Below are 24,443 nucleotides of genomic sequence, written 5' to 3'. Positions count from 1 at the left end.
ATGCAATTATTACCTACCTAGGTACCGTTTCGGTCTTGGGATCCGCTCTCTAAAGCGATCTAAGCCAACATGTGACCGACGGGTTAACTAACTACTTGTCCAAGCCTCCAAGGACCCTCCGAAGAACGGCACCGGAGCATGCGTCGTGTCTCGTGACACAAGAGACATAGTAATCCCACCGACATAATTCGGAACATATGACGCCCTGAGAAAGAGGAGAGCAATCAAAACTTTTCCGCCATTTCTAACTCCGTCATGCAATGCGATCCGCATACCTTGCCATCTTCAAGAGTCGTTTGGTTTCAAAGCTAGAAACGACACCACCCGATTAATTCACGATAAATGAAATAGGGATGTTGACAATCTTTTCCATGTGCTTTTCTTTCGGCGGGTGTGTTGCTAGCCGCCCGATCCATATCGATTACGCTGGACATCTCTTTAGGCGACCAGAGGTTGAGTTGAAACTCCCTGCCGCCGAGCATAGTTGGACAGGTTAGAGGTCGGTTTCTCGCGGGTGGCTGCAGCTATCGAGCCTCAAACTTGTGCCCTTGGCCGCTAAAGACCATTTGTACATTGACCGGCCGGTCTCCTTCTGGATTTCTCCGATAAGATATTCAGACAATGGAATTATCCTAAGCTATGGGGAATTCTACGGCACGGAAATATTTATTATCATAAGGGGGTATAACAGTGTAAGTCGAAGTTTCGAGAATAAAAATAAATCTCGCTCCTTATCGAACGAACGCCTCTGTTTCACACAAGGACGCTACGATTATCTATATCTTCCGGACAAGCCAAGCTAGGAGCTTAACGAATACCCGGTATGCTTGGAAGAACTATCGAATCGGAAGAGACTATTCCATCAAATTCGGGTATGACATCTCCGCTATCCAGGCTGGTAGGACGGAATTGTTGAGGCGGCAGTGCACACAGTGGTACGACACCCATATATTCGGGAGCAGCGCACGACTCTGTCTGAAATCTGCTTCGAGACAAGCCATGCCGTCCGAGCGTCTGGACCCTCGACAATGACACAATGTGGCCCCATGCCTGGGACTTTATCTACTAGAACGAGCACGGGTCATACCGATGAATCCAGATCAAGCGGCTACACCTAGATAACCTAATTGTTAGTTGTGAACGTTGCGATGTGATGGTGGTGGTGTGTGTAGTCTCTCTCTTGGCCCGACAAGCAAGTCGCATCCTGCATATTCCCTGAACATCCCACCGCCATAGCACCACTAATAGTGGCAAATAGGATTCTCCCAATTTCAGCCAACTACATACACATGCAGTACTATTCCAGCTCGTTTTTCTCCGTGCCCGGTGTTATTCATAGGCCACATACGATAAGTGGCGCATTTTTTTAAACGCCAGATACCTTTAAACGATCCGACTCCCAAGGGAAACCCATATTATGGCTTCAAGGAAATATACGATTGATCCTATCACGAATGAAATACCATTTTCTCAAACCAAGAAGATGAATGAGCATAACATTCCTGCAGCTAACCTACTCGGCTTTTTGGCGCATCCTAGGTATTAATTCGTTCCGCTCGTTTCGCACGGCTCGATTATCTTGTCCAGTTCGAAACGTAATGCATGTCTTAGGCACAGAATTCGCGAGATTTTGGTGGAAGGTTGCCTCGCATACGATACCTCACCCCCTACGTCGACGTATATGCGCGCTCTCAATCACGCCATGACAGAAGTCGTCGCAGGACAAGGAATTACGGGTCTACCGTATGTGTAATTATGATAATGTTAAAGATGCTACGGTTTCCAGGATAATCGTTTCATTAGGGTCATTTTTATTTCATTCCGTTCAGCTTCTCATCTGGTGTTGGATCCCCGACACCGGCCTTTGTCTCACGAGTGGACCAAAATGACCTTATACTTGCGTGTAGGAGACATATAATGATACTATTACTCACGGTGGGACGGAAATATATGGTCTTTCCGTCCTAGACAGCGTATGAGACACCAGTATCCCTTGCGGGAGCTGCCTCGAGCGGCTACAAGGAACTATCATGAATCGGAGGCGCACTTTGCAAAGACCGATGGGGAGCCAAGCATAACCTCGAATTCTTGGCTCACCCGATTATTTACAGACATCCCCGGAAGGACGGAGCCGACGATGCGCCCGCCGAAAAACAACATCGGCGCCGCAATGTAAGCCCCTAACCGGTCGTTCAAGAAATCCTTCAATGAGGTAAGCTATCGGCATAGCCAAGCATAACTATTTAGTATGTGTGCCCACTCGGGCTCAATGCGCAATGGCTTTCTACCAAACCCTTCGTTGCTTATGTGTGTAACTCAGACGGAAACGGAAGCGTACATCAATCTCCAATATTACTCTTTTCTATATTGTCGAGAAATCATGCCAAGCCATCATGTCCCTGTGAAATCTTGGCAGCCAGAATATTTCGTCAGCCTTGGGTCACAGAGGAATTCGTTTTCCATATTCACTCCCGGAGTTACTCGAGCTAACACGACTCATGTCATGGGTGGATCGGTCATCGAAATTTGAAATAGAATCTAGGCCCTGCGGATGTTGAAGATCGGATAAATCCGGTGAGGTGCATAACGAACTCTCCGATGTCAAAATTTAGAGCCTAGTCGGTGCCAACTATCTATCCGGACTGGCCGGATTGGCTTTGATCCCTGGGGGGAAAAAGCCCGTCACACCTTTAAACTAATGAAAACCTCTGGTGTCGACGTAGACAGAGCTATAGGACGTTACAAAAAGCCAAGCCTTCATCTATCCCAGCAACCCAGTAAAGCTGTTCTTGGGGAGTCGATGATATCCGGCTTAATGCCGCGCAACCCATAAAAAACGACTCGATGCTAAGAGAGCCAATCATCAATCCTGGGGAGTTGACGATCGCCAACCCGAGAGGTCTCTTGCTAACCGGAACACATTCGATAACATCTCAACAGACCAGCTGAGAAGCCTGGATCAGCCGCAAGACGGCTCGTCGAGGGTGTCGTATCCTACATATTGTTCTCTTTTAATACTCTCTGGTTCCGCATCCCCGTTTCGGGAATATTTCACTTTAGCCCACCCTGACTACGTGTGAAGACTAAAACATTAAGGTAAATAATTCATAATAATGCCCGAGGCGGGGTAGTTTTGACACCGACACACGGAAGACGGAGAACAGAGAGAGGACAGAATAAGAATGCAGCATTGACATACTATTCTGTCACAAATGACGATGATACCACCTCTTCGGAGCATGCAGGAAGCATCGTCATCTGACGGGAAGAAAAGGAAGACCAAATAAAGAAAAAAAAAAAAAAAGGAAAAATAATAATAATGGCAACAATAATAACAATTGATGAAAACAAGCCGGGACTCGCTACACCCTGCATGCAAGCTGCGATGAATTCATCTTGCTCACCTTTCGATGCGGCAAGATAACATGCTAACCCTGCTTCCTATGCTTTATCTGATGTTCTCGGCCGCGCCACATCATAGATACGTCGGCAATCCATGTCCCAGAGCGCAATTTATAGATGGCCCGCTACCGAGAGGAAAAGCCCTCGGGGGTGTGGTGAGCTGCTGGCTAACAGAACATGCAGGCTGCACTGCTTCCTGTCATGGGACCCGGCTCCAGGTTTTACGAGCTTCGATTCTTAGACAAGATCTGTCGTCACCCTAGCACGACGGGAGCGCCGATCTTAAATTACGTAGAGAGCTTGTATAGTATAGAAGTCAATGGACAATTCATCTGGTCGTGTTGTGCGAAGGGGAAGAAGCCGTAGACAAGTAGAGAGGGCGAAAGAGCCAGGGCCTTACTTCCGGATCGAGCGACATGCATCCTCCAACACAGTCTTATGGCTGCAAGCAGGTGGGCGAACCCGACAAGCCGACATCTTAATAATAACTAGGAGACAGGCCTGCTGGTCAATTACCAGGGTATACAGGTTCTTCCCACCAAGCATTTGGTTCCTGACAAGAGGGCTGCCAGAACAGAACGTCAGCGCTAGGAACAACGGAACGTTCCTCTTTGCTGCAACTACAGCCGGCCGAGACCCTACTACGCATACATATTGCTCATGAACTGCACGCGTTAGCCGACTAACTAGACTTAGCTGCAGATAGGTGAGCTTTGATACGCTTCTGGGCAACGTCACCACCCAATATGAGAGGCTGTTATCCACAACTACTTCTCCAGTGCCGTTACTGCACATGTGGTATACTTAGCGGTTGATCCTGCTCGTTCTGGTCTCATACATGCAATCTGAGGGCACAACAGGTGGACCGTCTCAGTTCCACAACGTCTACCACAGTGTATGGTCATGACATGCAGATGGGCTAGGGATTGCCGATTTTCTTTGGTTCCATTCATCTCCCTATCACCAACGTTAAGTGTTCTATGTGTTCTAGAGGAAGGGGATAAAAGGGAAGCCAATGTGTTGCTCCGATGGAGTACCTAGATCGCTCGAAGAACCTTCTATTTCCGTATTTTTTTAATTGGTAGTAGTCTCCAAGCGACCTTGGGGTCTCATTAAAACAGCTGCAGACAAACTTGCCTACCTGCCTGCCCGCCTACATACACGGGAAACAACAGCCCCACGGCGCCTCGTCCGGCCGCCATGCACTGCGGTTGTATCAACACCGGACCGATATGAACCACAGAGTTACGGCATCGTAGTCACGTTTGGCAGCTGTTTAGAATCGCGGACTCCGGCCGAATTTCGCCCTCGGAAGAATTGGCACGGATATTCCAACTATATAGTTCGACTTACGTATAGAAGTTGCGCGGCTCCTAGCAGCCGAATACTATACTACATTAAAGTGGTGTTATTCTTTACAGTTGAACTCCACTATACTCAATTTTCTGCGGCAGGTCGTTGCGATGCGACTTCGGGTCACTTTCCGGGTGTATTACTACGGCATGACTTGTATTTGTCATGGTCGGTATTAAAATAGACGGCCATGGATGCTACTAATATTACCAATGTTGACCAACTGAGCCGTCGAAGGATGATTCTCCAGGTAGCAATATTTTTCAATGCCGTTCGAGGGTTCGTTTCTGTCGAGGGACGTCACAAAGCAGATATGCAGCATCTAGCTAAACACCGTCCACCTAGGAGCAAGCTCCATGGTAGGCAGACGCCTGTGCGACGGTGAATGCATAATATTCCTGAAGGATTCACTAAGCTGTGTGAGGCTCTTTGACTAAACCCAGACCCATCAGAATGGAACATTTCAGTTTGTCCCGTTGGCACCACGTAGGGGGTAGTACAGAGATACACAATACTAAGCCCAACAAGGGTTCCAGGGGCCAATAGCGGACACGAGAAATATCTACAGGCGATGCTGCAAGATTATCACCACTTTCCGAGACATTATCGTTTGAAAACAGTTTGAAAAGGATTTAAGCCGCTATTCGATGATCGAATAAGAACATAGGTAGAAAGAAAGGCGCAGAAACACCCAGACCTCTGATCGGAGCCACAACATAAGGCCGTCACATTGTTTAGAGGGGAATCAAAAAGCCTTAGGTGTCTACCATGATATTCTATTGCGACCAATTAATTTACTAGATGCGCGTCTCACTAAGCGAGTGGTCTGGCAATCAGATCATCTGTAATCAATCTCCCGGGTCAGGCGAGTCGTACAGTACCAAGCTTCGATCCATATACGTATTATAGTAGATGTGCACACACACATCAAGGTTCTGACTCTCTCACGTAATAATTAAGAGCATGCATTTGGTGCTTAGCGTAGCCGCATATGGGACGGAATTGTCCTTACTACGTAGTAAAGACAAGGATGAAATGGTAGGTGAGATAATAGTTCGGAAATAGACATCAATATATGTAATTTAAGAATGCTTCTTGGAGTAAAAAGCTTCATTTACCCACCCTCCCGGTCGTCACCTAGGTGGAAAGCTTTCTTACGTGGTTCTCTTACCCCCCTTTTTTTTTTTCTTACTTACCCAACCCTATGATGATGTAGCAGCTTGTATGTAGAAATCGACCACGGTCCGAACGGCAATGCGTGGCGTTAAGAGGCCTCACCAGTACGCAGCAGTGTCCATTATTCGCCCTGGCAGACGCCCTTTTTTGACGCTCTCTAGTGGCGCCGAGGAACTAAACCCTGACGCCACGGGGATTTTTGGAGGCGGATCGATCGACTCGATAGCCGGTACCGGGACTGACTGACGCCCCAGTGCGCCCCTATGACACCCTAGAGCCTTTTGCAATTACGAGAAAAAGAGAGGGAAAAAAAGAAATGAAGAAGTGACGCTCGTGTGGACGCCGTCAGTGGATCCTCATCAGCGCCCAAGCTGATCAGGTGCCTGGGCGTAGCGCACGTGTTTCGGTCGGGCATACATATGTATGCTTGCTGCTCTGCACGACGGTAACGAAGGAGGTCAGGGTTAAGGGCGGCTATTCTGGATATTGAAAAGCTGGTAAGGAGGGCAGGGGTCCTCCGCCCTGGCGTCGTATCGTCATGAGGAGATAGTTTATGGGCTTGTGAAAGTAATTTTAGACTTATTAGGGGCTGCGAGTATAATACGTCAACCTGGGATTCAGATTGGACGTGTTACCTATATCAATTGATTACCCTTATATGACTGTTCTTGGAAATGAGATCTCATTTGTCTTCCTTTTCACCCTTACTTATATGGATGCCATTGAATACAAGACATACATAAATCTAATTTTAGAAAACCAACTCTGCTATCCATTTTGATATATAGAGTATAATATTCAACATGTGTAAGGTATTACCTAGTCACCTATGGTATGATCAGGAGCCTATTGTTGAAGAGCCTTATATCAACCAGATCCATCATATGATGAAGCCGGATAATTACAACGATAGGTATATATTATGAGGAAATGTGATAGGGGAACTAAGGGGTGTGAAGTGACATAGGAAAGATTACATATAGGTGTATTGGGTTAGGTTAGGTTAATGGAATAAATAAATGAATGGAATAAAATAAAACAGTGAGTGATGTGACGAGTCGCTCTAGGGGGTACATCATACATCCCTCCTTATGTAAGAACTCTATGGAGTACGTGTACCTAGGAAGGTACAACCTATAAAGTATCCACTTAAAATTCAACTGGCAAAAAAGTTAGTTGGCAGCTGCTATAGACTTCTCAATTCATTTTTTTTTTAGTTCCCATCCAATCACAACCCCGTCTTTTTTTTTTTTAAAAAAAGTTACATCCTAACTTGTACAATCCTTACCCACGAAATTACAACCACCCTCAACCCGACATGGATACCTACCAGGTTGGCGTAGAATATCTATCCGCAGGTGCAAATAGGCACACTGCCGTAGCGGACTGGAATGAGGATGGGATAGTAGCTTTCGGCGCTGACTCACATGTTGCTCTTTGGCGTCCACATGTAGGTGCGATTGACTAACTAAACTGCATAATATTATGCTAACGATGAATGGTCTCTACTAGAGCTCATCGCCAAGGGGTATAACAAACCTCCTTTCAGGACATGGAGATGTCGTCAAAGCTGTTCGATTCCTCCGTAAAGTTGAGGGTGAATCGAAGACATATTTAGTCACTAGTGCTGATGACCAGTGCTTAAAAATATGGGAGTTTTCAGCTGATTCTCCTGATGCTACCGCTGGTGCTTCATGTATCCAAACTGTCCAAGCCCATACGGCTGCGGTCAACTGCATCGCAATTCTTCATGAAAGAGCATCACCGAGCGTAACATCAAGGATATTTGCTACGGGCGCGGCAGATGCCTCAATAAAGGTCTGGATATTAGAAAGGAGTGAAATTCGCTTACTACAGACGGTCAAAACTACGCCTAAATTCTTCCCGCTTTCGATAGCCCTAAGCACGCTCGGCCAGGATGATGAGGCCTTGGTTCTAGCCGTGGCGGGGACGAGAGATATTGTCCAAATTTTTGTCGCGGATTCCAATGCCAATCCTGAATTTAGGCTTCAGGCCACCTTGTCGGGCCACGAAGGGTGGATTCGATCACTGGATTTCACATGGGAGGGAAATAGCCCCGATAGTGATTTGCTATTGGCATCCGCGAGCCAGGATAAGTATATCCGCCTATGGCGATTCCATCAAGGAAAGGAATTGCCCGCCGCAACTGTAAATGGGGCTGATCCATCTATGGGTGCTTTTATGCCTGGTAAATCGCCCTCGAATAAGGCTCATCGACTGAAGGCCACAGAGAATGACTTTTCCATAACATTTGAAGCACTGCTTCTGGGGCATGACGACTGGATATATAGCGCTAAATGGTATCCCGATTCTTCTACTGGGAAACTCCAACTCCTTTCGACTTCGGCGGACAATACACTAGCCATTTGGGAGGCGGACCCTTCCTCAGGTATCTGGGTCACGACTGTCCGACTCGGAGAGATAAGCAGAGAGAAGGGCGCCACGACAGCAACGGGGAGCACAGGAGGTTTCTGGACGGGACTATGGTCACCAAATGGGCATTCGGTGGTATGTCTAGGGAGGACTGGCAGTTGGAGGACGTGGGATTACAACACGGAGAGAGATCAGTGGATCCCTCACGTTGGTATCAGTGGCCATACTAGGGCCGTCACCGGCATAACATGGTCAACAAATGGCGACTACTTGCTTTCCACAAGCGCAGACCAGACAACACGGTTGCACGCGAGCTGGAATAGAGGGTCTGGTCAGAAGACGTGGCATGAGATGGCTCGGCCGCAGATCCACGGCTATGACCTCAACTGCATCGACTCGCTTGGGAATTCTAGGTTTGTGTCCGGCGCCGACGAAAAGTTGATGCGTGTATTTGATGAGCCGAAGGCGGTGGCAAAGTTACTGAGTAGGTTGTGTGACATCGGCAATGAGGATGTTGAGACTATGCCGGACGCTGCCAACATGCCGGTGCTCGGCCTTTCAAACAAGGCAATCGAAGCTGTTGACGATGATCTCGACATTCAAGTAGCCAATCCCGAGGCGGACCGAGACGCCCTGGACCCGGGTTCGACGGTCCGCAAATCCGCTCTGGAAATCGACCACCCGCCATTCGAGGACAGTCTGTCCCGGCACACCCTCTGGCCCGAAATGGAAAAGCTTTATGGGCACGGCTACGAAATTTCATGCCTAGCCGTAAGTCATGATGGAACCCTTATTGCTAGTGCTTGTAAGGCGAGCTCAATCAACCATGCCGTCATCCGCTTATTTGAGACGGAGAAGTGGACTGAAGTGAAGCCGCCACTAACAGCACATTCCTTAACCACGACACGGTTAAGATTTTCGCCTGACGACAGGTATTTGCTTAGTGTTGGACGAGACCGACAGTGGGTAGTATTCGAAAGAGATAACGAAAATAAGCAGAGCTACAAGCTCATGCAGTCCAACCCCAAGGGACATTCAAGAATGATCCTAGACGCGTCATGGGCACCATTGACTGGTTCAGTAGTATTCGCTACGGCTGGCCGAGATAAGCAAGTTAAGATATGGCGACAAGCGTCGACAGACCCTGCAGATTCTGACATCACTTGCGTTACTACGATACCGGAAACCCACCCAGTTACAGCCATCGACTTTTTACAGTGTAACACTGAGAGTGGCACTTTACTTCTGGCGGTTGGTACTGAGACTGGCAATATCTCGATATATTCGATCGACGCGATGTCCCTTGGTATTTCCTCAACACTAACCCTAAAGCCAGAGTATGTTTTGTTTTCTAATCCAGTTTCGAAGATGTCGCTGATGAATTTTTAGGCTATGTCTCGCAAAAGCCGTTCTACAACTCGCGTGGAGACCGCTGGCAACTGCGAATGAATTGGCGATAGCCGGAGAGGACGGCTCGCTCAGAGTATATTCATTTTCAAAAGGAAATCCATGAGGGATTTCCCCATCTATGGTACTGCCTAGTTAGACACGCCACCTGTCCAAATACGACTTTTCTCGTAGGCGCCTGCGTGACTTCGTTGCAAGCCCATCGACACGCAAGTCTATTGATCCGAACGCCAAACCGTATCTCGAGCATATTGACGCCAAATGTCACCTCCTCTTTGATTAGGTCGATACTAGACACGACCTCCCCTGATTAAATATTACGTTGTTCGCCACTTGCTTCGTAGGGCAGAATGGTATCATTGGGGCTTGGGCTCATGAGCGTTACAATTCTCGACTTATCGATTCGGCCGTTTCTGAGACAGCGGCTGCCATCGTTTTCGTCGCGTATGATGTTGCTAGTGATAAAGCATCCTTGTTTCCCGCGACAACGTTGGAAGCCACACCACTCTCGCCGCCATTAACGTAAAACCACGCGCGGTGAATGATGAAAAGAAGGTGTTGTGGAAGGTAGAGGACGGTAGCGATGTTCAATAAGCTGCATAGGAGGAACACGACGGACCCTGATACGTATTAGAATTGCAATTAGTACAGTCCTCTTATCTCAACTCAGCACCAACATATGACATATCCCGATTGTGATGTCGACAAGTTTCTACATCAATGGCAACCTCACTGGGAATTGACTTACAAAATAGAAACTTTTCAGTTGGCGTAAACATGTAGACTCCGAAAGTGACCTCGATCTGGTACTGCTTCAACCGAAGCCAGCGGCCAAACCGCTGGAAAGCGGAGAGGTTCTCGGGCTGTTTCGTCAGGTACTCCATTCTTTCTGTATTTTCTAATATTCTTTTCAATTCTATTTTCTTTCCTCGTCGTGACCAAAATCCTATAATATTTTCGTTTCGTTCGTCTAGATTGATGTAGTCGATTAGGGGTGAGGGGACAGGAGGCCTCCTAAGTTGCAATTGGTTCTGTTGAAAGTTGATAAAAAGTTGTGGAAACGGAAAGTTATGCTTGACCTAAGCAAATAGGTGAATAGGATTAGAGTTCTGGATCTGAAGGTCTTATCTTAATGAAGGAGGAGAAGAAAAGTTATGATAAGACGACGGGGATGTTTGAATTAATGATGGTCGAGACCCTTTTTCGAGCAAGCTGGGCGCCGAAGAAAACGGGACACGCAATTGGAGAATTCGTGAATTCTGGTTGGATTGAGACCCCTGTAAACTTTTGATGGTCAAGCTGCATTGTCAATTCGGGAACATAGAGAAAAATAAGATTGAGCCAATCACGTCGAATCTAATGAGCTAGGGGGATTCCCCTTTTATTCAAGTACACATGTACTGTCGCCGTAAAATCCTGATTGGATTAATTGAATTGAATTGCCTGCCGCGCTAATGAATTATGTAGCCTAAGGATTTAAACAGAAGAATTATGAAAGAAGAAAAAAAAGCAAGACACCAAGACAGTGACGTCGGTCGGCGGAAGCTTGCTTGCCAGCTGCCCACCAACATAATTGCAATCAGATCCTATCTTCTTCGTATTGCTTACGAGAAAAATAGATATTTCGCACTCGCTTTCCCTCACGGATAGCTCGGCGAGCTAGATACATTTCGAAAGCTTGCCTTGCTTACAAGGGACGTACGAATAATTGTCCCGAGTACGATGGCTTGATTACCAACTTAGGAAATCCATTGGACATCATTTTGAGTTGGTGATCCCCGCGTTTGGGCGGCGGTGATGACGACGATGATATTGCCGTCGCTACTGGTGCGGCCCTTTCGTATTCCCCTTGCATCTATTGGCCAACGGGTATCTTCCGCCCTTCCGTCGAGGCCGTTCATTTCCGTGTCCGCGCCCCTCCTTAAAAACACTAACATGCCGCCGCGGCCCAAACCCCCTCCCGATGAAGAAATCGAAGAGTCTTTCCTTAAGGGTAGCGGCCCAGGCGGGCAGAAGATTGTGCGCATTTACTCCCTCCCCACTGTTAAAAAGGAACATAATTAACAAGCAACCCTCACAGAACAAAACGAACTCGGCAGTCCAGCTGAAGCACCTCCCTACGGGTATCGTTGTTAAATCGCAAGCCACTCGTTCGCGAAGCCAGAACCGGACCATAGCTAGGCAGCTATTAGCCGACCGCCTTGACCAAATCGCACGAGGCGACCAGAGCCGCTCTGCCATTGTTGGTGAGTTTAAACGAAAAAAGAAAGCAAGCTCGGCCAAGAAGAGCCGAAGAAAGTACCGCAAGCTTGAAGAAGAGAAACAAGTAAAAGTTGTCCAGGGTGATGTCATAGACGAGGTGGAGGACGAAGGGCCTGAAGAACGTTTCATAGAGCAAGACAAAATAGAGAATCAAAAATAAAGATACGTCCTGTATCACTCTAGATATAAATATGCATCCCAGAAGTTTGCTCGAGTTGGAAACACTGCCAGATGTTTTACCTACCTAGGTATGTAGAATAGAAATCACATGTTATGCATCCTATGCTGTTATAAACAGATTTCGAATCTCTAGGAAGATTAGCAATTTGCTAAATTAGTATTTTAGTATGTTTCTACAAACTTATTGTGATTTACGAAAGTTCACGCCACACATGTTGGTATAACGAAGAAACAAAGTAGTATATGATCAACCTCGGCTGGAATTGTCTAATCCACCCTGTGCTTGAACAGCCTCCTAAAAGTAAAGCACATCTTGTAATCTTTTCTCCTGGAGTAATACAGCCGCAATCTCTCGACCACTATCAGAACCTTTTGTAGATACGAGTCTCGACTAGAATATCCTCGCAACGGTAAGAGCTCCGCGTAAGCAGTGCTCTGGTTGGGAACATCGCGGGCTCGTGGAAAGTCGTTGGGCATGTGGTGTGTAAGGAGCTAATTCACCGTCAGTTACCAAATCAACTTTACGTTTCGAAGGAATATATACCTTAGAAGCACTTGCGGTGCACGATCGAAGGACCACTCTCATCGTACTCCTGCTTCGAGATCCACATTTGCTGGAAGGTAGACAGAGAAGCCAAGATAGAACCACCGATCCAGACGGAGTACTTTCGCTCAGGGGGAGCAATGATCTTGACCTTCATCGAGGACGGGGCCAAGGCAGTAATCTCCTTCTGCATACGGTCGGAGAGACCAGGGTACATAGTAGTACCACCAGACTATAGATCTCAAATTAGTACTCAATCCACGTAAAATCTAGAGCATGATCGAAAACGTACCATGACGATGTTACCGTAGAGGTCCTTTCGGACATCGACATCACACTTCATGATGGAGTTGAAAGTGGTAACGTGGATACCACCGCTTTCAAGACCCAACACAGAAGGCTGGAACAGAGCCTCAGGAGCACGGAATCGTTCATTGCCAATAGTAATGACCTGACCGTCGGGAAGCTCGTAGGATTTCTCCAAGCTGGAGCTCTGGGCAGCAGTCTGGATCTCCTGCTCGAAGTCAAGAGCGACGTAGCACAGCTTCTCCTTGATGTCTCGGACGATTTCTCGCTCGGCGGTGGTGGAGAAGGTGTAACCACGCTCAGCCAAAATCTTCATGAGGTAGTCGGTCAAGTCACGACCAGCCATATCAACACGAGCAATGGCGTGAGGAAGGGCGAAACCTTCGTAGATAGGAACAACGTGGGTAACACCATCACCAGAGTCGAGCACGATACCGGTGGTACGACCAGAGGCGTACAGGGACAGAACGGCCTGGATAGAGACGTAGAAGGCGGGAGCGTTGAATGTCTCGAAGACGATTTGAGTCATCTTCTCACGGTTGGACTTGGGGTTGATGGGGGCCTCGGTGAGCAGGACGGGGTGCTCCTCGGGGGCCACACGCAACTCGTTGTAGAAGGTGTGGTGCCAAATCTTCTCCATGTCGTCCCAGTTGGTGACGACACCGTGCTCGATGGGGTATCGCAGGGTTAGGATACCACGCTTCGACTGTGCCTCATCACCGACATACGAGTCCTTCTGGCCCATACCAATCATGATACTATTATAGAATTAGATTTCGTTGCTCGCGCATTTTATTTGGCGATAAGATTAACTACTCACCCATGGTGACGGGGACGACCGACAATGGACGCTATATTTACATGTTAGAAGATATTTTAGGATTGAAGCCCGCTATCGAGAGGCTAAAGCGGGGATAGTAGTTGGGCGAGGATAGTACTTACGGAAAACAGCTCGGGGAGCATCATCACCGGCGAAACCGGCCTTGCACATACCCGAACTAGGCACGAGTCAGCTCAAATATCCTCAGATTATGCAGCTCGATATTGGAATCGGGGGATTTAGATGGTATTCGGTTCCGTATCCCCCAGGAACGGGGTGCGCTACAGGATGCGGTGAGACGAAATTTAGATCTTACCCATTGTCGATAACGAGGGCAGCGACCTCCTCTGCGAGTACAAAACATGTTAGCTATTGTATTCATCAAAGCATTGAATGAACAAGCTTGAGTTGAAAATATAGGATGGCGGGAAATGACATACCTTCCATTGTGATGGATTAATGTAGGTTACGTTAATAGGAATTAAAAGATAACGGAGAGGAATTTGCTAGCCCACGCGATACCCAGATTGTGAGAGCAAAGACGATGGTGTTCTGGTCGAGGTCTGCTAGTAAACAGAGGACGACGGAGGAAAGGAGGTGTTGGACGAGTGGAAGTTGATTTTAAGGTCGGAGAAGTTAGACAAGTTAATTGCTTTCTCTGGGGCGAGAGTGTGGGAGAAAAGGGAGGAACGAAGTTGGTTTGATGCACCGATCCCACAGGCGATGGGAAGAACTTGTGGGCCGAACAAAAAAGAGGCGGGGCACGGTCAAGTACAAAATACGCACGCCTATCAGCGAGCAGGGGACAAGGGACTAGGTACTCAAGTACCTTCCACTTTCTTACCTCTTCTTTTACAATGTGACAAAGTTACAAAGTTACAGGGGGATTATAGGAAGGAATTACCTTTACACATAATGGATCCATCTCAATTTGTACCTACATCCATCCATACCTAGGTACACGTGCAAACCCTCTAATGTGTACATGTATTAAAGAAAGGTAGGTACCTAAAACAAAATTAGCAACGGACAAGCCAGAAGACACACCTCACCGCCCTCGGAAAGCGGTAATATAAGATGAACACCAAGACCTCTTTCGTTGCGTAACTTGAATTAGGCAGTCGAATTCAAACTTCATTTATTCCTAGGTAACAAAATTATTAGGTGGCATCTGACGAAGCATCCCTAAAATTCACTAGTTCAGCATACCATCCATTCCAATCCATCCTATCTCGAATTCGAGGTGCTTAGAAGCACCCTAGTCGACATTTTGCCAAGACTACCGAATAACTCCTCTAATCCACCTCGCTGTACCATATGTTAAGCATCTTAGGTAGGTTATTCGGTATATTGGTATTTACGAACAAACATAGATAGGGAGTTAGGGGCCGCTCAAAATAAGAGTCCGATTCAGTGGGATTGTCTTTTTTCATCGTCTGTTAAAAGACCCCGAGAACCCGATGGATCTAGTTTTTCCAGATGCAATAATCCATGATGTATGTTTGTGTGGCTTAGCATAACAGAAAAAAATAGGTCGGGAACACAATTACGTAGGTTGGCAACTCCTTATTCCCTTCCGAGGCTTGGGATTTATTATTCAGTAACCCTCTTTATCTTCAAACTCTCCTCATCATTAGAAGAAAGCTCAACGCCAAGCAGGCATCGCCTATCCGGGTCAGACATGTCAATCTCATGGGGCAAGTGGGTTACGCATGCAGGGGCGAAGTAAACTCGTTGTATTGAATTTACCACTACAGCCTCGTCTCACTCAACAATTACAGTAAGATACTTGGGGTATCCGTTATTGATTCTATGTTGATAATGATACGAGTCTGGTACGACGTGTCGCAAAGGCAACGTCGCGGACTCGATTTAGAGGTAGACAATCACATACTTTTGAAATGAATAATTAATATTTTATAATAGGACGATAGTAACTGATCTATCCTGAGTATGGCATCATTTGTTTTGATATCGTGAAATTGTAGCTTCAACAATTTTTTTTTATTACTTACCATTTTTTATTGCCAGGGTTTGGGCGGTCAAGAAGCGAAGGCGGGGTGAGGGGCATTCATAGCGGGGCAGCTTCAGGCATGATTGGAAGTACCTAATACTTATATTGATATGTTCTCAGATATATTCTTCAGTGATTCAGCCATACATCTTCGGTAAGGTATCAATTGTTCTACCTAACAAACTCTAATCTTCTAATCCGAATTGATGTTATACCTGTAGGTATAGTCCAATTATGTAAACACAATCCGATTGAATAAGATTATTAGTTAAAAAGATCTTTTCTACTGGTAGCTTAATTTGATTGGTGACTATGTTCCTTCTATCCCCACTTTTCAGCTTATCAGCCCTGAAGCTTCGCGAATCTAAAAGATCTCTGGAGAAGATTGTACGACTAGGCTACTAAGCCGAAATTTAGGCATTTGGAATGAACAAAACCAGAAAGACGATCAGATGCGATCGCATATTCACTTGAAAGTATTTTCTAGCTAACTTATCGAAATATCTCAAATATCTTCTTCCGTACTAGATATCTCGCTATAATTTTATAAGGAAAATTGCTTGCTCGGTACTTGATACCCTGTCCCGAACGACGTAAAACGACGTAATCGACCAAATTTCAACATCTACCTTGCATATTCCCAACTTTAAACGATTTAGAAAAATCAACTACAAGAAACGCTACCTTCGTCGCAAATTAAAAAGACGAAAATGGCATCAGACAAGAACCTAAACGAGCTCCTAAAATGGAGCATCGAGAATTCAACACCGTCAGACCCCTCAGCGCCGGGGCCCCAAACGACATTGACCGCAGAAGCCCTAGCTGCGATTATGGGTGCGCCGTCGGACGCAGAGCTGATGCAAGCCTCAATGGCCAATATCACATCAACAGACCCGGAAATCACCCTCGAGTCTAAATTGACAGCCTTTGACAACCTGGAGCAATTAGTCGAGTCGCTCGACAATGCCAACCTACTTTCCAAGCTCGGGCTCTGGACACCCTTGCTCGAACTGCTGGGACATGAAGAGGCGCGACTACGTCTAATGGCAGCGTGGTGTGTCGGTACCGCCGTTCAGAACAATGCCCCTAGTCAAGAGCGTCTCGTCGCACTCGGTGGTGTCGAAAAGCTCGTCGGAATGGCCCTAGGCGAACGCATCGGAATGGAGAAGCGCGCCGGCACCGAGAATCTTACAACCGAGGAGGGTGTTACCGCCGACAAGGAGACAAAAGCCGTGCGCCGGAAAGCGGTCTATGCACTTAGTTCCGCCGTAAGAAACTACCAGCCGGCGTTAGATGTTGCTGCCAAAGAACTACGGAAAAGAGGTGAAGAAGTTCAAGAAGGTATTGATGCGACCGACATGGATGCGGTTGACGAAGTGATCAACGGCTTGAAGCAAAGGGCTATAAACGCATAAAAGCGTAGTTGTGATGGCGATGGGACATGAACGGACATCATTACGGCATTACCTCGGCGTTGGTGGGGTACATTTGGGTCTAAAAAAGAGTTCTACGTAGCCACGATATGTTCGGCACATGGCATGGTTTCATAAATGATCGAATAAAAATGACGCCTCATGATCGATTTAACTCTTATTTCATTTTATTTTGTATTGTACAACTGCGTTGATAGCAGCCTATGGCATCTTGACGTGATATGATGATATATGTACAAATGGTAGATTGATAGGTTCGGTATAATACCCTAATCTACTAACTTGCCGTAAAATGGGATTCCTAGACTCATGCAGAGAAGCCTAGCATGTCTATCTGATTTTGCTGTGGTTTCGAGGGTGACGCGGCAACCAGTGATCATCTTGGAAGGATACAACTAAAAGTGTGTGAGCAAATGATTAATTCCGTTGCCTGGAGGTATTACGTCAACTTACCGAATAGTTTGCTTCAACTTCCGGGAAATATAGCATATCCTGGGCTTCAAAACCCCAACTTATATTACCAGTGCTGTCACCGCTAGTGCCTAGAAATTCATCAATGCTGAGTTTTCTTCTAGGGGTGACCAGGTTACGAACCTTTGATACCCCTCCAATCCTTGATTTTTGGAAATACTAGGTGGATGACTTTGTCCATGAACTCGTATGCCTGATCACCATATATCGAGCATTTCACACCTGACCTATCACCCTTGACAATGCCCCACTGAGCAACGCTGGTCTTCGTGTTGGTGACTGTGGTACGGACACCTGTGATAGTTTGTAGTACTGCGCGACCAACAGTAATATGATCAGGATTCTTTTTCGCTTTGGGCATGTACATAGCTAAATGTACTGCCTTAATCTCGGGAATATTGCGCCATGTAATATCCTTCTCGAGCGGGAAAAGCACATCGTGACCTCGCGGTCCTCGCTTAGGTCGGTTCTTCATATAGGGTGACGAATCGTCCCATTCTCGCAATCTTATCCTTTCGGGTTTATCAGCCGTACCTGGTGGTGTGTGTTGGTACAATAGGGTCAAAAGATCGGAAGTGACTGCAGAGTGGTAGGTCTGCTTCAATCGTGGAAGATTAAAAGGTCCAGGGGAGAAGTCTCGAGCGATCGGGTCTGATGATGGAGGCGGTTGGACTGGATGTAAAGGTCCTCGATAGTACTTTGGAGCACGGAATCGATATCTAGACGCCAGAGGTTTTTAGCAACTCTTCCTATTTTGAAGATCCTGTCGCAGTTTAAGCTCACCTTTCATGCGGAAGCTCATAATTTCTACGACTCGCTCTTCTCCGCGGATCTGTGACTTTTATGTCCCCTCTCTTGACAATTGGAACTGCTAAACCAGAGTCTTGTTCGATATCGGGGATATTCGGCGCAGACGCAGTGGCTTCGGTAGATGCACATCTTTGAAGGCTCACAGGACTAGACTTCAAATGCGATGCGGTACTGAGAAGCTGACGGCCGACCCGAGGCATTTCTCTGAGGGCGGCCATTATTTTCAGAGGTGCCTACACCAAGTGTTAGGCTCAATGGCTTGTTACCGACACCTATCGAACCCTGTATGTATGGCCTCGGAGGTTTAGATGTATTGATGGTGGAAATTTCATATCTGGGAAACTTTCTCGGTAAAACTAATCACCGACCCCTGCTTTACAGTACCACGAGAAGATAACCCTTGTTGATTACGTAATTTGGCAAATTGATTTAGCCAATTGCTTACCCCATATTCGGCTTACACATCCAGATACCTTCCTAGGTTCGCATCGACACGCCCAATATTGAAATCCAGTGCATTGATGTTTGCACATACAACATTTATTATGACCCAGAAATATAGAGACAACAGATAAGAGAAGCAGTAGGTACTCGCATTAATAATTATACGTCGACTGACTCTAGGGGATCATCATGCCACGCGTTTCTAGGTGAATAATCCAGCAAAGCGAACCCTGTTAAGTGTTGTGACGATTTTGGTGTTTTATCCCCTCCAAATTTGCGTAATTGTACTAGATAGATCGGGTGTAATCTATGTCACTGACGTTCAGCAGGTCTCGATGTAAGATATCCAGATATATCGCCAAGGGGGTATACATCATACATATCGTCACCGAATACCAGCTACGTTTACGTAGTCAACGTAGGAACTGAGGGGATTCGGGGCACTAGTAATCCCCGGCGGCGATGGTGGTATGCCGATCATCTGATAAACCCTCCACCATAGGTGCCATGACTACGGATACTAGTTTGCCTGATCTTGGTAATCCATCACGATGAATCTGTTCGTACTGGTACGACTCCTCGCAGCACGAGACCACCTAGAATAGTTAGGTCTTCCGGGCTGCGAAATGTACCTATTACGTCGCATATGAATGTAGCACGAGGCACAAAGCTGACAACGGTGAGGCTGAAAATGTATTGTTGTTGCCTATGATGCACAATCACCTGCAGACTTCAACAATTTTCTAGTTTTCGCATTCCATCATGAAGGTCAAAGCCGTGTGAGTGTTCATTCAGCTGGCATCCGCGATATTCAACAATTCGTTTCTTTGCGTAGGTAGTCATTTGCTATTTCGCGTATATGCAATTGTATCTGTATCTCGCATCGATCGCTTTTTAGCATCATGCACAATGCGCAATTAACCAGATGGATTGTCGGCCGAAGAGTGCAAACTTGGTTAGTTAAAAAGTGAAGTCTCATTCGATCGCCCGCAGCTAGGTGATCGGTAGGGGATAAAGGTTCCAGGCATTCGCGCCCGCAGCGCCCAAGTTCTACCAATGGCATCAACGAACGGCCCTTCTAGACTTCTAGCTAGGGAAAGTAGGTTCTATGTTGTCGAGGTACGGAATAGATTAGCTTTCTTAGTTTCGCTCGTCCCGAGAAACTTGCTGGGTTGCTACTTAAAATTCAATACGATGCGATACGCACTTCCCTAAGAAACACGCTTTTAAAGTTACGAGTTGTCCTATGTACCTGGTTAAAGTTGCGCCAACCCTCCAAGGGTGCATCAATCGTACACATTTGATACAAGTAGGTAACCTCAGCAGGCGCGTTGGAGGTAGACAAGAAATAAATTAAGTCTGACCGACCAACCTTTTAGACTTTACACGCCGTATACCAGACCGTATCGTACCTACCCTATCTACCTTAGGTAGGTACCTATATGTAGGTACTTGAAGAAAGAGGGCTGTTCTCATTTCATCTTTTTTTTCTTTGGGTTTCCTGTTGTCTCGTCTTCTCGACTTACGACAATTACAACCTACCAAAAACTCCTAACTTTTTTAGTGCCTTGCCTATCAACCCGGACTAGATTTCCAGATTCGAGAAGCATCTTCCAACGAATGTTTGACCATAACTCGTGGTTGAAATCACTTTAGTTTGCATCACGCGAATCAGATTATATAATATAATCAAAAGAATCCACAAGAGGAACAAAAGCGACTTGGTACCCATCGTCGATCGCCCAGTGTTCCTGTTTTTGGAACCCCCCCTTGACGCGAAACAGCTCCCTCGCACGCCCTGTACCTGTACACTACGTACCTACGCTACAGCGCACAGCACCAGCACCAACGCAGTGCAGCGCAACATAGCGCCAGCCGTGCTGTCCTAGCTACCTCATAATATTATAAGCTATTTCAACTCTCTAGATCCTTGGCTACTGCAAGCTTCCGCTGCTGCCTCTCAACGTTTCTTGTCCCCATTCAACTGAATAGGTGTTCATATCGAGAAATAAATTAATCACTACCGTCGAACCATGCGAGATTTCCTTCTCTACCACCATCATCTCCAGCCTTAGCATATAGGACTCCAGGCCTTTCGACCCTTGGCGTCTCCGTTCTTTCGCGGTTGCAGATCAAAAGTGTCGAACTCTGGACTTGGGAAAAGAAGAAGAAAGGGGAATTAGGAAGCGAATACATCCATTCAGCCTTAAACACATCATCGTGGAATTTGAAAAATGAACGAAGGTTGGTTGTTTCCTTACGAATCGTAAAACATCGACGGGTTGCCGCCTACTATTATAATTATTCCACCCCTCGAACGTAGCCCCTCGGGCAATTTTCTAAGATGCGAGAGCGGGACCCCACCATGAAGACCACCAGCCTTCCTAGAAAGTTCCTCAGTCGCCGCGAGAAGAATGGTCACCGCCGTGGAAGGTCGTCTGATCCCGCCCATAAGGTAAGGTGACATCCGATCTGTCAACTCTGCATCTTAATACCATCCATACTAACTGCTACATTTCTTCCTCAGCACCGCCCTTTATCATCCGAAGCCTTTTTTTCTTTATTCAAACCAGAATCCGCCCGACAATCTACCAGCGCCGATTCGGAGCAAGAAAAAGAAGCGATTCAGGTGCGTTGGCTATAGCACGGTCGTGTTTTTTTTTTTTTTTTCAAGTATCCTAATTGTTAACTCGAACAGATTGACGACGTCCGACGACGCATTGCCGACAGAGACTTCCCTGCCCTAAGCGACGACCAAATCCGATATGTACTTAGTTCCAAATACTCATCTGGCGATGTTGGTAAAGCTATCGAGTTGCTGGTGCTGCAGCAAAAGTCACTCGCCGGCAAGATACTCAGCTACAACCCAGGTGTTCGCATGCTCGGCGCCGAAAATCGGGGAAACGTAACATGTTATCTTGATGCATTACTCTTCGCCATGTTTGCTAAGCTTGAGTCTTTCGAATGCATGCTTACGAACGACTCGATGGAAGAACCGCAAAGAAAGTTAGCAGCACTTTTACGACTATGGGTGAACATGCTGAGAAGTGGCAAATTAATCGAGACAGATATGGTAGGCACTCTTTTCCAGAGGTAACACTGCAGTCCGACTAACCTAGGCCAGACTGAGCACATCCAAGACGCATTAGCCGCATGTGGTTGGAGGGACGCGCAATTATTGGAACAGCAGGATACTTCTGAAGCATTTGCCTTTATTACGGAAACCCTTCAACTTCCTCTCCTTACCCTGCAAGTTGACTTGTTCCACCAAGGCCAAAACGACGATGCGGACCACAAAGTAGTCTATGAAAGGCTTCTGAATCTTGCTGTACCGCCGGATAATGACGGCAAAGGAATCCGATTGGAAGACTGCCTGGAAGAGTATTTTAACTCCCAAGTCGATGTTCTACGAGATAGTCTTGACGAGAAGAAAACAGCAGAAAGGTCTGATTCAGCAACAGCTACTCAGTCCCCCAACCCTTCGAACGAATTCAAAAGCACTATTCGGGTCGTTACCGAAGAAGATCAACAAGAATGTTCCACGCCCGAAACTGAGAGTGGTCCATCTTTGGAACGAAGATGGACGGTGGTCCCTGACTTCCGTTCTCCCGATCCACAAATAGATTCCGACGCAGAAGCTTCAGGGTCTCAGTCAATATTACGACCTCATCGAAGTCGAACAGAAAGTATAATTCAGCGAGTTGTTCTTGATGAACAAGGTAATCCGTCAGAGTCCGATGCGGCCAGTCTCTTCCAGAGAGCTAAGAAGACAGCGTCTGTCGTTAGAGCTGTGACCATACCTGCTTGGCAGTTTTTTAGATTAATACGTACGATCTCCTACTACTATTCCCTGAGCACTTTGAGGCTAACTTAGATGATAGCTTGGCATTCGCCAGCAAATAAGGAGCCCGAGAGTGATTTGGAGGTTGCTCGACATTTCAACCAACGGCCAGTTGTTGGTATATGCCTTAAACGATACATGATGGACGAAAAGGGCAACATGAAGCGGCAGAATACATACATTGACATTCCTGATAGTTTACGATTGCCTCACTTTATCGTTGACGAAAGGCACGTGGAAGAGAGTGGGCTTGCTTCTGATTACAAGCTTGTGCTCCAGTCTGTAGTCTGCCACAGAGGTGACTCTCTACATTCTGGGCATTATGTTTCGTTCTGTCGCGTGGCACCAAAACTTCTCACTGATAACCGCAGACACGACAATGATCCGCCTCCAGATTACGAGGAGGCACAATGGGTCAAATTCGATGATCTTGCTGTCGGGGATCGTGTAACTCTTGTTGACGATATTAAGCAATCTCTAAAAGAAGAGATGCCCTATCTCCTATTCTACCAGATTGTCCCCATAGTTGAAGTGGCTAGCTCGGCTGAGGATACAGACGTGGAACCTCCTGCGTATGACGACACAGCGCTTAATTTAACAAGCTCAGAGACGTCAGCAGCACATAGTCAAGACAGACTATCAGTTTCTCGCCAACCCAGTAGCTATTTCGATAGCCTAAGTGTTCAGCCGTCCGTCAATGGCAGTACAATCCGCTTCTCAGCCGAGCTAGAGCGACCGCGGCGCAGTTTTGCGGACGAGGATGGATTTCTCAGCGTGTCTCGTCGAGGTAGTATCTACAACGATTCAAGCGTCCCCAGCCCAGCAATAACTCCAGAAGCACCTTCGCCAGCCGTTACGCCCGGAGAAGAAACCACGGCGCAGAGGCTCAGTCGAGCCGCTGCACGGTTTAGAGGTGGTAATAAGAGCAGGTCCCAAAGCCAAGCTGGTGAAAATCGCAAAAGCCTGACAGTCACAAGATTTGGGGGGTTCATGAAATCAAGCAAGGAGCCGTTACGAGATACGACATCAACGGAAACCGAGGAAGATTATGAATTCATTGAGGATGTCAACAAAAACGGAGCGAAGGGGAACGATCAAGATGCAACCCCTACGCAAAAGCGGGGAAAGTCGAAAATACCATTCGACAAAGGCAAGGTGAAGGATAAAAAAATAAATATGCCAGACAGGGAATGCATTGGTGAGTATATCTCAGTATTACATTTCCCTAGTCTATCCTTCATTACGTCTCGGAACCTAAAGAAATTTACGGGATTGTTTTACCTCAGAAATTTTCTCAAATAGTATACACTAACTCGGGCGTTAATAGTGCAGTAATGGTACTATTTCATGTGGTTGGGCTGGTCTAATTGATTTTAAAAACAAGATACCCGGCAGGCGTTGGCGATACAGAACATTTGCCGCAAGGAACTTAAAAGAAGGCTGTCCGGTTGATAGGCATGCATATGCACATTATGAGTAAAATGAACGCTGTTAGAGTCTAACGCATCAATGTGGAACATTAGAAGGGATAGATAGGTAATTACCTAGGTACACTGGACAGCATTCAAACGGTGTTTTTGAAACTT

The 24,443-nt window shown here is 46.6% G+C and overlaps 8 protein-coding genes across 8 annotated transcripts; 5 read left to right on the top strand and 3 right to left on the bottom strand.

Moving 5' to 3' along the window:
* The first annotated feature begins 2,814 nt into the window (after window positions 1–2,814).
* On the top strand, window positions 2,815–3,877 carry F4822DRAFT_396070 (uncharacterized protein). The gene has a single exon (XM_051457483.1). The coding sequence runs from the start codon at window positions 3,411–3,413 to the stop codon at window positions 3,663–3,665; it is 255 nt and encodes an 84-aa protein (XP_051317008.1). The 5' UTR covers window positions 2,815–3,410; the 3' UTR covers window positions 3,666–3,877.
* Window positions 3,878–7,122: 3,245 nt separating this feature from the next.
* Window positions 7,123–9,960, top strand: F4822DRAFT_178807 (WD40 repeat-like protein). Its single transcript, XM_051453383.1, has 3 exons — window positions 7,123–7,381; window positions 7,444–9,662; window positions 9,715–9,960. The coding sequence occupies exons 1-3, from the start codon at window positions 7,250–7,252 to the stop codon at window positions 9,836–9,838; spliced, it is 2,475 nt and encodes an 824-aa protein (XP_051317007.1). The 5' UTR covers window positions 7,123–7,249; the 3' UTR covers window positions 9,839–9,960.
* On the bottom strand, window positions 9,914–10,740 carry F4822DRAFT_178795 (uncharacterized protein). Its single transcript, XM_051453382.1, has 2 exons — window positions 10,481–10,740; window positions 9,914–10,352 (listed from the first exon to the last, which is right to left on the bottom strand). Exons 1-2 carry the CDS (start codon window positions 10,614–10,616, stop codon window positions 10,114–10,116), a joined length of 375 nt encoding a protein of 124 aa, XP_051317006.1. The 5' UTR covers window positions 10,617–10,740; the 3' UTR covers window positions 9,914–10,113.
* A 647-nt stretch (window positions 10,741–11,387) lies between these two features.
* F4822DRAFT_178772 (RF-1 domain-containing protein) lies at window positions 11,388–12,291 on the top strand. The gene is made up of 2 exons (XM_051453381.1): window positions 11,388–11,751; window positions 11,813–12,291. Exons 1-2 carry the CDS (start codon window positions 11,530–11,532, stop codon window positions 12,152–12,154), a joined length of 564 nt encoding a protein of 187 aa, XP_051317005.1. The 5' UTR covers window positions 11,388–11,529; the 3' UTR covers window positions 12,155–12,291.
* Window positions 12,292–12,302: 11 nt separating this feature from the next.
* F4822DRAFT_396061 (actin) lies at window positions 12,303–14,729 on the bottom strand. Its single transcript, XM_051457482.1, has 7 exons — window positions 14,285–14,729; window positions 14,161–14,191; window positions 13,967–14,022; window positions 13,845–13,875; window positions 13,011–13,782; window positions 12,719–12,950; window positions 12,303–12,666 (listed from the first exon to the last, which is right to left on the bottom strand). The coding sequence occupies exons 1-6, from the start codon at window positions 14,289–14,291 to the stop codon at window positions 12,720–12,722; spliced, it is 1,128 nt and encodes a 375-aa protein (XP_051317004.1). The 5' UTR covers window positions 14,292–14,729; the 3' UTR covers window positions 12,303–12,666; window position 12,719.
* Window positions 14,730–15,988: 1,259 nt separating this feature from the next.
* F4822DRAFT_178729 (Fes1-domain-containing protein) lies at window positions 15,989–17,725 on the top strand. The gene is made up of 2 exons (XM_051453380.1): window positions 15,989–16,012; window positions 16,080–17,725. The coding sequence occupies exon 2, from the start codon at window positions 16,569–16,571 to the stop codon at window positions 17,271–17,273; it is 705 nt and encodes a 234-aa protein (XP_051317003.1). The 5' UTR covers window positions 15,989–16,012; window positions 16,080–16,568; the 3' UTR covers window positions 17,274–17,725.
* F4822DRAFT_442306 (54S ribosomal protein L7) lies at window positions 17,417–18,790 on the bottom strand (the record flags this gene model as incomplete). Its single annotated transcript, XM_051462977.1, has 4 exons — window positions 17,417–17,686; window positions 17,745–17,833; window positions 17,886–18,481; window positions 18,546–18,790. The coding sequence occupies 4 exons, from the start codon at window positions 18,788–18,790 to the stop codon at window positions 17,561–17,563; spliced, it is 1,056 nt and encodes a 351-aa protein (XP_051317002.1). The 3' UTR covers window positions 17,417–17,560.
* A 1,981-nt stretch (window positions 18,791–20,771) lies between these two features.
* F4822DRAFT_442304 (cysteine proteinase) lies at window positions 20,772–24,115 on the top strand (the record flags this gene model as incomplete). Its single annotated transcript, XM_051462976.1, has 6 exons — window positions 20,772–21,471; window positions 21,544–21,645; window positions 21,715–22,089; window positions 22,141–22,843; window positions 22,898–24,055; window positions 24,087–24,115. The coding sequence occupies exons 1-6, from the start codon at window positions 21,361–21,363 to the stop codon at window positions 24,113–24,115; spliced, it is 2,478 nt and encodes an 825-aa protein (XP_051317001.1). The 5' UTR covers window positions 20,772–21,360.
* Window positions 24,116–24,443: the final 328 nt, after the last annotated feature.

This window comes from Hypoxylon trugodes (assembly GCF_022578975.1).
Source record: "Hypoxylon trugodes strain CBS 135444 unplaced genomic scaffold F4822scaffold_3, whole genome shotgun sequence".
NCBI classification, from domain to species: Eukaryota; Fungi; Ascomycota; class Sordariomycetes; order Xylariales; family Hypoxylaceae; genus Hypoxylon; species Hypoxylon trugodes.
The sequence above is the reverse complement of the archived record's forward strand: the minus strand, read 5'-3'. Positions and strand labels throughout refer to the sequence as shown.